General features: G+C 38.3%; 1 protein-coding gene across 1 annotated transcript; it reads right to left on the bottom strand.

The window, feature by feature from the left end:
• Positions 1–4722: 4722 nt before the first annotated feature.
• LOC138041472 (uncharacterized) lies at positions 4723–10876 on the bottom strand. Its single transcript, XM_068887225.1, has 4 exons — positions 10743–10876; positions 9538–9912; positions 5872–6213; positions 4723–5366 (listed from the first exon to the last, which is right to left on the bottom strand). The coding sequence occupies exons 1-4, from the start codon at positions 10777–10779 to the stop codon at positions 5176–5178; spliced, it is 945 nt and encodes a 314-aa protein (XP_068743326.1). The 5' UTR covers positions 10780–10876; the 3' UTR covers positions 4723–5175.
• Between the last annotated feature and the right edge of the window lie 1177 nt (positions 10877–12053).

Here is a 12053-nt window from a genome sequence, read left to right as displayed (position 1 = left end):
AGATCTACCCTTACCTATAATTGAACAGATAGAATCCCTTCAGGATGCTGGAGTCTATAAAGGAAGCCGCAAGGCCTCAACATGGAAAGATAGCTTTGAACAACGCGTTGAACAGTTTAAGGAAAAGGCTGGCTTCTCCCGGATTTCCACGTTTAGTTTACCCAAGAGGAGTTTTTCCTTGAAGATACGGAATAAGAACAGTAGTGAAAATACAACTCAAAAGGAAGACAAGCATGGTAAAGGCAACGTTAGTGGAATGAGGAGAATGAACTCTGTCAGAGGTAATTTTACACGTACAAGTACTGATTTTGTGGGACGGCACTTTCACTTATTAAAATTAATACGCCGCCGGTCAGTTTGTGTACGTTTACCCACAGGCTCCCCAAGCTCAGTGTGAGCATGGCCGACAAAAATATAAGGATTTGTATATACATGGGAATCCCGATAAAAAGCTTATGAAGATAATTATATGAAAAAAAATCTCAATTAAAAAACCTAACCTTATTGCCATTGTGGGTAGCTTTCTTCGTGTGCGTTTATTTTCCAGATTCGATGTGATATGAAGTGAGCCATTTTTCAATTTCTGGGTTATCAATGATTATGATTAAGTCCCAAGGCTGGAGAGTAAATTCTCAGGAGCCACCAATTTGAGTCAAATATTCCTAGATAAAATGTTCCCAGGGTCAGTAATTTTAAATCAGGGGTGCTTGTGGTGTACCGCTGGCTGACAAAGTCGGAGTCTAACTTGGGTGTGCTATTGGATCTGTTGCTTTTTAAAATAGTCAACTCAGTTAAGACTACTCTTGGGGTTGAATTCTCTGCAAGAACAGATTTTCAGAATTTTCACAGGTGTAGTGCAATTCATCCGCCGCCAGGAATTACACGGCGTAATTTAGCCTATGTGTAGCCGTACCTTCCCCCTGAGGTAAAAAAAGGTGAGAGAACATCTACAAAAAGCTGGCTCAAATCAGGTTCCCTGAGACATCATGCCTTAAAGTAAGAAAATTGATAATAGTTTATCATTGGTCACTTTAATATCTTAGGCATATTCTTTTCAATCTCTCAAAAACGTGGTATGCACTTACAAAGGTACATTGACTTGCAAATGAGTTCCACATAACAGAAATTCATGTATATCTAAAACAATCGAAAGTCAAGGAAATACCAAGCCTTTGTTCACAACAATTTTAGCGGAAATACCAATTATTTCCAGAAATTGCATAAATTACTGTGACATAATACAGAACACGATTTGGGCCAGCTTTTTGTAGAGGTTCCCTCCTCCCATTTTTCTTTTATGGGAAGGGTATGGCTACACATAGGCTACAGTACGTAATTTGGCCATGTTGCTCTTACTTGGTTGGGCTAGGTGTCAAAGCGAGCAATCTGTTTGGGTTATCACTATATACCATTTTACATGTACAGTACATGTGTATGTTGCTTGTTCTAATGCGTCATTAGTCCTCTTTTTACATGTACAATGTACTAACTAGTCCTCTTAAGCTGTAACACTGAAAAGACATATTGTCAAACAAATATTGATCAACATCACATATCGTTAATAATGTGCCAACAAGAGGAAGTTATCAGCCCTCACAAGAAAGGGTTTCTATGTACAGTGTATCAGTGGTTGTGCATTTTATTGGCAAGAAGATTGTTTGTAAACAAATGCTGTGTCTTCCCTACAGTCTTTCAATTTGTTGGTGCACTGAAAAGAACAACTTCTGGCCAGTTTTGAAATTTGCACAATCCTTGTGAGGACCCTTCTTGTAACTACAGTTCCGGCAGTTAATATATTTTTTTCAAATTTATTTGGAAAAGATCTTGGCAAAGAGGCTGAAAGGCTATGATTTCAGGATTATATTGTTTGGAACTGAAGCCAGAGAAGGTTATACAGTCATGTACATATACATAGTCCTGAGCACAACAAAATGGATAGCTTTTGGAATATTATTATTAAAATAATTTTTGTTTATGATGACATTGTTTTTGTTATTTATTTGATTGACTCTTGTATATGTGTACACTGTGTACATGTAGGGGTGACTGTGTAGAGCATAAACTGAGTCGTTCTTTCTTACATTGTAATACTAGGGGTGACTGTGTAGAACATATTAAACCGAGTAATAACTATGTTATTTTTTTTCTTTATCTGTCTTTTGGCTTGTCTTTTTCTGTTAACTCCTGGCTTTTATGGTACTTTCTGGTTCAAACGTAAAGCCAAACAATGTTTTGACCTGGCATCAGATTAGACTAACAAGAAGAGGAATTATGAGTCGCAAACAACATCTTCAGTCCTTTCTTAGTGGATGCAATAAACGTTTGCTTAGTGCAACTGCAAGAAATGCATGACATGTTGGAAAACGTCCGTCAGAGCAATTTGCAGTTAGTTTTTTGCAGACTATTTATTTAAAGCAGTATCGATTGAATTTTACTCAAGAGCGTGCTTTGTTATCTTTAAACTGAATTTATTACCAAAGCTTAAAAAACTAAAAGACCTCAAAATGGGACAGGACATTACAAAATAATTAAAGGTGTGAACGTGTGAGCCAAAGGGCCTCTGCTGGCGCGACATGTGTGTGACCCTCAAATGGTCTTAATGACCCCCACTTGAAAAAATTAACTGGAACGCTGCAGTTCAATACCACCCAATTCAGTGCCTTCTGTTTTTGTGTAGCACGTACCACAGGCAACCAACTGTACGCTTTATGGAGCGTCTAGTTTGAAATTAAACGCTTTCCCGTGTAAAAGCAAACAAATACGTTTGCTGAAGCATCTAAGACGGTTGTTGCTGAAGGAAGAAAGCGAAAATGGTACCCTTGTCGAATATTTCTTTGTCGCATGTTCAAGGTTTTTGTCTTGTTTACATTTGCTCTGGCTGACAACATTGAGAAAGTGATCTGGGATCGAAGAACTTGGTAAGGTCGAACTATCTATTGTCATAACACGTCATGTCCAAGATTGCGCTCTCCAAGTCACAAAAAAAGCGACTTCAAAGTGCTCTTGTCACATTTTAATAGGCAATTATTTTTGAATTCCTGGGGAAAAGTTTTCGTAATTTAGAGAAACTTTTTCTAGACCGTACTTTCCCTCAAAAAAAGAAATGTAAACAAAGATCCCCTCTAATTCGATGTCAATCAAACAAATTATACCCATTTAAGAAAACCATTTGACTGTAAAATAACGCCCTCCCAGGGTTTCCCTTTAAATATTTGCTTGTGTTCTCTAATCCCCACTAATATCACTGTAAACTCTCTCACCTAAAGTGTCAGGGGCCTCAAAATTGACATTCTTGCTAATTTTATTACGCTCTTTCCATTTCTGGGATCTATTTTGTACCACGAAGGTTTTCTATGATTGACAAGGTCACGTGACACAACCATGGGCCTGCACCCTGCTTTCTTTTCTTCGAAGAACGCGTTAGAATGTTCATTTGACATTTCCCAAAACAAAGACAAAGATTTTTAATGTTTACAGTTTCGATGACTGTTGGCCATTGAAACTATCGACATTAAAAATCAAGTTCTTCTTTGTTTTGGGCTATGTTACGTGAACTTTTTTTTTTTTTCGTAAAGAGGATACATTAACATATGTATTTGCCTTTTGTAGTGGAAGTGCACTCCATCCTCGAAGTGTGAAAAAACAATTTAAACGTATCGTTATATGGCTAAGACATCAAAGTCGACGACAAGCTTTGTAGTGTTGGTGAGAAAAAGGGGAATTTCAAAGTGAAAGTTTTGGGAATAAGGCCACATATTTTTCCATTGAACAGAAAAAGCATCCTTGGCTTCCACCTGACGTCATGGCAGCCATGTTGGTGAACTAAAAAAGTCTTGCTATTGTTTCCTATACCATCAACATGGCTTTCTAATCACGTGAGTGCAAGCCAAAATATAGCTGACAGCTTTGTTTAGCATTTAGCTTCCGTGCTGTTAAAAATATATCACATAAGTAGTACCTCCCAAAAATTCTGGAAGTGAGCTCATCTCAAACTGTCACTCCTTGAGACAATTGTCCATTTTACAGTTGTGTGTTTAGTTACCTGGCCTATAAATGATAGTAAGGCTGGAGTTGACCTTGTTTTGATAGAAACGTCACATCTTTTCTTATGTAAATTCTTACTAATTAGCATGACAACAACATCATGAACATAAGAAAAGGAGGGAGGTTTGTATCATAACCAGGTCAACACCAGCTTCACTTTCATTTAAAGGCCAGGTAACTAAGCACACAATTGTGAAGAGGTCTATTAGCCAGCATCGAAAATACCATAATACTCTTTGTTTGTACCTCCACAATTTTGCATAAGCATTCAATTTGTTTCTCTTGGGACCATTGTAAGTCCCAAGAGAAAATAAAAACAACGTACTCTTGAGAGTTCAGCTCGTCAATCTAGGGTTTACCACATGTCTCATTAAGAAGCTCTCAGTGATACAGAATTGAGTAGCTAAATGAAACTCACCTTCTCAGAGGTTCAGTTAGTTGATTGTTCAGCAGGCTTGAGTGAGTGATCTTTGCGGGAACCACTCGTCCATGAATTTCGAATTTCTTCACGGAAAAAGAAGGCCTGTGCCAAAGAAGTGTTCCTTGCTAGATTACCTCCTTCGGCTGCTTCAGAACCTTTATGACGTAACTCACGAATGATATTTTCTCACAATTTCACGTCTTGAATTGTGGAAATGAGGAGACTTTTTAGAAAAGAACTGTGACAAGAAACAGGAATGGTCATTTTTTATTTCTGTTTAAATATATATATACACACTGAATAAAATTTACAACTTATAATATTTTCAAATATATGGTTGCCGCGTGAGGAAAGGCTAAGAGGTTTTCCAAATACATACACTACATACACTACTCCTTAATTCGTATTTATTGCTTTTCGTGAAGAGTAGTTAAAAGTAATCTCAAATCAGATATTTGATTTTTGTTTAAAATATATTATCCTAAGAAAGATTTCTTAGATAATAAATTGTAATATTTTATCGCTTTTTCTTCTCTGGATTGATAAAAAGCCAAAAAATCTGCAATTAGCTTTTCATAATTAAATCGATGGCCTAACATATTACAGACAACAAATCTGTAAAGGAGCCGTTAATTTATGGCAACATTTGTGTTTTGTACAATACATTGGACCTATTTGTAGAGAAAGTTTGTTGCAAAATTCGTCATTGTCTAAACTTTCGAACGTAAACCGTTGACGGTCGAAAAAACTGATCCAGATGTTAACATGATTAAGATGAAGGAAAAGGTCACATCATATAAGCGACTTGCGGCAGAGGCTACCGAGTTCGAGTGTCTGTTTGTGTTGTGGACTGTTGTGGGCTTCTCAGTTGCTGGGGCAAACTGCCTTGTGTCACTAGAATCTGAAATAGTAGCGCGAAAAGGGTGAGAGAAAGTCATACAAAAAAATTAACAGGCCTCAACACATCCTATTATAGGATGATCATTCGAAGCAAGCAAGCTCTCCAGTTTTCCTAGGCAGCAAGAATCTTGCAACCGGCAAAGCCACAAGGACTACACCAGTAAGAAATCCTAATGATCCAAACGGGAGTCCTTGTTTTCCTTGCCCGGGTAGTTCTTTTAGTGGCTAGCATGCCTCACGCTGATGCCGAAAACTGGAGAGCTTGGTTGTATCTTCGTAATGGTTGCAGAAAACTTCTTTGGGACCATCGTTGTGTCTGTGATCCCTTACTTTTCACAAGTAGAGAATAAAAGATAATAATATACTGATATATGAACGGTCTTCAGAATTCGTGTTATCAATAAAAAATCAGAAAAGAACACTAAAGAGTCCGGAAAACCATGGGGGGGGGGGGTCGCCGTTCAAAGGAGACAGACTCTTCAAACCCTTGGAGATGAGTAACTAACCTGTCGTCGGAATGGCCGAGACATTTGTAATAACGACGTTGTAGAGTAGTGGAGCAATCTTGTCGTTTTGGTAAATCCTGCATTGCATTCTCAATCCTTTGTCAGCCATTCGTACGTCCTTTAGAATTAAAGACGTTCTTTTCATTTCCATCCTTAAAACGTATTCAGGGCAAGAAATGTCAGAGCATGCCGTGGTATTGCAGTACACGATCGAGGTTTCTTCGCCGTCGGCTCGGATTATGGACCACCATTTGTCTCGCACTGCTTTTGGAGAAATCTGATTCTCTCCTGATGCTTCACTTAGGTTGATGTCTTGGCCAGCGAGCAAGGATATCGATAAACCTGATTATAAAACGAACTGCTTCAAACAAGGGCTCAGTTGAATTAAGGCCTGGGCCCAGATCTATTTTATGAATACGTCAGGGGGTGGTCAAACTATTGATCCATTTTATATAAAACGAAAGAACTTTGGAAAATCGTTAGCAGCAATAAGATGTGGAACCTTAACTGCTATATAAGATGATATATTATCACATGACATGTCAAAGTTGTTTTTAGCACAGAAATCTTCCCAGCTTAACAACAACACTTTTTATCCTTTACTGGTGGCTGAATTTACCTTTATGATGTTAACACTATTGGGTACATCATTTTTGTGCTTGGACATTTCACGATAATTTTAAATAAGTGTCCGAAAAAAGGAATCACTTTCCATGGGGGACTGGGCGCTAGTACAAAATGTCGTATATTTCAAAAACTAAAGACATATTTTTAAATATGGTAAAATGGTAAATTTTAAAATTAATTTTAAAATGGTAAAAGAAATCGAGCTGTGAAAGCACACCGTTCGTTTTCTTTTACCATTTTGACTAATCTAATATTAGCGAAGTGAAAGGAACTTTAGCATAAACTGTTGCCGTTTTTTTTGTTTCGAGTTTTGTGGCCGTTACGAGTCACGTGACCTCATTTCCATACGTCATCCACATCAGCATAAAAGTTTTGGGACGTTATTAGTCTGCGAAAGTCTTAGGTTGTTATTACTAAACCTTCAGAAGTTAGACCACCCCTTACTTTTTTGTGCAGTAGTTTGGGGCAGTCCAATGCCTTAAGGACGTTCGCGCCAAAATCTTCCTACGGTGAGATTTTCTTCATTTCTACTTGCCTAGAGTTAGGTCATAAAGTACTTACTCCAAAAATGAAAAAAAAAAAAAAAAAATGGGGGTCACCGACTTTGTTTCGGAGAAAATGGCAGTGGAAAAATGCCTTAATTTCGAGAAATCGGTCATAATAGCGAGATGTAGCCTCATCTTATCATACACCGAAAATCATAAAAATAAACTGTTGGAGTGAAAGTTTCCGTACATATGTTTTTAGGAGTGAGATTTTTAGATAATTGTATGCCGCTAGGGATGTGGTAAACAGTAGAGTTCATCCTCGACGAGCGTTTTCGTAAGCTCTATCCGTTGCAACCACTACCGGAATTCGATGACACATGGAAAGAAAATATTAAAAAAAGATCATTTCTTATGGTGAGAATTTTTTCATTACATCATATTTTGTAGATAGTAAGTAAAGTAAGTGATTCATGATTTTAAAAATGGGGGTCAGCGATGATCTGAACGAGTAGAATTGATGTGATTTTGCAAAGCTCTTGGAAAATTCGTTTGTCACGCTTTTGCGTGACCTGTCGGGCAAGGACTGGAACCCAAGAGGGGATCGATTGTTGAAGGGATCAGAGGATTTTACCGAAAAAAAAACGTTTCTCGAGCATAGCAACGAAGTTTTAAGCAGGTGTCATCTTCATTTGGTTGGTGTTTTGTATAATATCTCTCTATTGCCGTCATGCTCATCTTCTGGAGTGTGTTTTTTGTGAAATTTAATGGCTGGTTGTTTCCACGCAGGTCCGCACTATTCAAGCGGACGAGGACCAAAATACTGCTCAATTTTCACCAAAGTAAAGGAAAAGAACTTTAAAAACATGCATTCACTTTGAACTTAAGTTCGTAGGGTAATAAAGACATTGAAAAGAAACAGCCCCATTAAATTTACGCAACGGTTCGTCCTCGAGTTTTCCAAACTTCAGCCACTACTCGATCAGCTACCTTTTCCAGAGCTTTTCCATCCTCCCGCTCACTTCTCGTTAAAGTTTCATGATGGTTCGGAAATAAATGTGCCATTCTTTTGCCGACCTGGATTTTTTTCCCCGGCCTTTTTTTCGCCATGTTATTTTAATTAATGCTTAAAAAATATGTATGAAAGTCAAGTAGATTAGTGCACGACTGATAAAACCTCGCGAATATCAGTCGTGCAGTAGTCTACTTGACTTTCTTAAATATTTTAAATCAATTTTGACTGATCACAACCTTCTCTGATACAACGCTGTGCAAGACTTATCGTCCACGGTTTTTGCAAAGGTTTTAAAATCTCAACTTCACTAATGCTCGAAGTAATGCGTGACATATTACAGTCGCGTTACCTGCGCAGTAACGTTGCGCACAAACAATTAGCGCGAACGTCCTTATTTTACTTGAGGGCTTCAACGCCATTTAAAAACCTATTGTGGAAGCCATATGCAGAGTTTTCGACACTTCTGTAAGGTAGCGGACAGGACGTGACATTTTAGGCGCCGCAAGGTGCCTTACGTGCGCCGAATGCGCATGCTCAGCTAGGCGGGACTGGGGGCATGCCCCCAGCCCCCAGAAAATTTTAAAAATATTCAGAAACGCTGTTTCTAGTGTTCTGGAATCCAAGAATAAGTTTCCCAGGCAAGGCTGAAAATTGTAATAATGAAAAATAAAACAAACCCAAAATCAAAGTACCGGACATGGAATGGGAAACCACCGAACGAAAAGTCCAGCCTCCGGCCTCAAACGAAAACCCGCCTCGCCATAAGTTCACTAAAGTCTGATGCGAGTTCGAAGTTACTTCAATCTCGCACTGCATTAATGTTATGGCTTTTGCAACTCTTGAACTGCGTCATTGGTCAAAGAATAGAAATATTCCTTATGTATTTCTGTTGACTAAAATACTTGTCGTGACCATAACAATTGGATATTTAACAATTATTCCTCGAGCCCGAATGGGCTCTGAGTCAATAGCCCATGAGGCCGAAGGCCGAATGGGCTATTGACTCAGAGGCCATGAGGGCGAGAGGAATAATTGTTTTAGTAAAATCCAACTAGTTGGTCAAAAAAATATCGAGACAAAACATCTTTCGCTAGTTAAAGCTGGACTTTAATTGTTGTTTTGGTTTTCAAAGCCGGCGCTTTTCGCTACTAGTGGGCTATAACAAATAGCCTACTAGTAGCTCAACCAATCAGAACGCAGCATTGATAATAGACCACTAGTTGGATTTTGCTAATATGTCTTATTCCATTCAATGCACCCTGCCCCCTGGCCCTGGATGTTTCTTTTGTGTGATTTTTCAGCCAGCTGCTACTATACCCACGAAAGGCCTTGCCAGTCGGATTATCAAATTGTCTCAGTTTATCTGTAAAAAGGTTCATACCTCTCCCTCTCTAAATTGAGGTATCGTATCGTATGCCATCGCCGTGTATAGTTAGCTGTATTGTCTGTATTAGACATTGATGACCAACCAGCATAGGTCTCTCACTAAGAAGACAACAACAAGGCTAATCAAAATAATCTATCAGACTTTTTACTCACAATTTACAGATGAATTCAGGTTCACTGATTGAGAAGTAACCCGTATCATGATGCCGCTGCTTCCACGACGTACTACGTGGCACTTGTACCTTAAGACGTCGTTCTTCCTTAACATCTTTACGGATATTTTTCCATGCACCGAAGTTCTGACCTCGATCCTTTTTGCAATCTTTTTCTTCAAGGAATACGTAGCGCAGTTATCAGGATTTTTGCCACAATGGGCAATGTATTCCTTAACTTGGCTATCTTTTGGGTCGGTCACGATCCAAAACTGCTCCCGATAGTCATTTTTTTTTGTCGCTAATTCCAGTGGAGGACAAGTTAATTCTATTTCTTCCCCTACGCATATTTTTCTCCAGACCTCACATCGGACACCTGATGATATAGATAAAATGCCAAACGATAAAGTCGCAGAATAAGTCAAGTAGTAAAGATTTGAGTGTGAAGATATGGTCACATCTTGAAAGTTTCTCGCTAAGGCTTGCAAATGGTTGGTACGTGATGAATAGATAATATTAAAGGACACACCGGACAACGATTAAATCCGTTAAAAGAGGTCATGAACTTTCAGGCAGACACATATTATCGGCCACTCAAAATACATTCAAATGCACAGCTTGAAAGAACAATTTTTAAACTAACTGTTTTGTCTTCATAAGTATAAATTATTTCCAAACCAAAGCGTTTTTAAACTTTGTTTTTCTTTCTATCGCAACAAAATGACAAGACTAGACTACTTAAAAATATAACACAAATGCGAATAAAAGCAAAGCAAAACAACACGTTATCTCATAACCTTACAAAGCTCTTTTTGCCAGTCCCATATCAACTCTGTGCAACATTTTCTCGTAACGGGTGTCGTTCAGTTGAAGGTTGTGACCTTAAAAGTCCTACTTATATATTTTTACTGTACGGGCTTCAAAACAGAGCGAATTTCAATTTTTTTAAATCTGATAGGAAAACACAGTGTTTTGTGTTCATGCTAGCAGTTCGAAAAATTCAGATTCCAAAATGTTCTTTTAATCAAAATTTCCTATCGCTAGAACGACAACTAAAAAGCTGTTCTGTAGCAATCCGTGCATCAGGCCCACCAATGACAAATATGCTAACAACAACGCAATGAAACTGAGATTGCGACATTAACTGAAAATCCTTTTAAAAAGGATGGATTAGGCTTTAAGGGGCTTTAAGAGTGGCAAACTTACCGATGAAACCCACGCAGACTAATAACAAGAAGTACATCTTGAGAATTGATATTTTCTTCGGTTTGTATACAGCTGTGTATAGCACGAAACTAAATGCCTTCAGTAAACCTTCTGCATTTAATTACGAGTGTTTGTACCGTTACAACCCGGTGAATGATGCAATTTGGCCAACGACAGAATAGGCAGGGAAATACCCTCATCCTTATTTGGGGAACACCCTCATTCGGTTAACTGATTTTTTTGCTGACGAAAGGAACATGAACAATGTATCAACACTGCACATCGCAGCTTGGGAGAAATTCGAGTGCATAAGGAAAGTTTAATTATATACCACAATTGATGCAAGATAAATTCTCTTTTAATTCGTCGAATTTGCGAAAGCAAAAAAAAAAAAACTAAAGCAAATGGATCATTGAAGGCGTAATTGATTGCACGGCGGACGAAAACTAGCAGAAAGAAGGGACACGGTTTAATTTTAGGTTAAACTTTGACTGCGACGGTTCCGGCAAAAGAAACTTGGTAATTCGCATATCAGTTTTTAGACACGAAAAATTGCAGGACTAAAGCACGGCCACTTTCTTTACCTCGCACATGAATTGACCAGACGGAAGAGCAGCACGGTCATGGGTTCGAATCGTTTCTTTCAAGACTGGAACAGTGATTCATCGTTCCGTGAACGACAGTTTTCGAAAGGATAGACAAAGAACGTAACTCAAGAAGTTCAACTATCTTTGATTGAGTTTAAAAAGAGTGGGTCATATTTATTTATTTAATTTCAGTAAAGCCACTTTTTAAGTAGCTGAAGTAGTTTAACTGGTTTTGTTTGAACACATGACAAGATTTGTCAAGTATACAAACCAACAAAATTCATCGAGCAAACATAATCAGTAGATATTGATCATCAAATAACGAGTTCTATCAGTATTCAATTTAAAACAAAGTTGCTTTTTCTTATGCTTGTGTCGTATGCATGAGTAAGCCAGCCTAAAGAACCACAGCAACTCCACAAATTAGCGCATTTCATCACCTATTCGAGAACTAATACGGCGCAAACGCTCGTTGAAAGTAAAACCGCAATCAACAACTTTCAAGACACTTGATCATGACCTCTATTGAACTGACTGCCTAGTCAGCGACGAAACTTCACATTTTGAGCTGTCTTCGTTCACAAGTCTTAATTACATGAGCTGAGTGCACATGACTTTTGCCGGGGAGTGGAGACGTAATATGCCCCGAAATAAACCCATGCTTCGCAGGTTAAAAATGGACATGAGCTTAACAAAAAGTTAGGGGGATTATTTTGGGTTTTTC

The sequence above is a fragment of the Montipora capricornis genome, chromosome 3 (assembly GCF_036669925.1).
Source record: "Montipora capricornis isolate CH-2021 chromosome 3, ASM3666992v2, whole genome shotgun sequence".
Lineage (NCBI taxonomy): Eukaryota > Metazoa > Cnidaria > Anthozoa > Scleractinia > Acroporidae > Montipora > Montipora capricornis.
The sequence above is the reverse complement of the archived record's forward strand: the minus strand, read 5'-3'. Positions and strand labels throughout refer to the sequence as shown.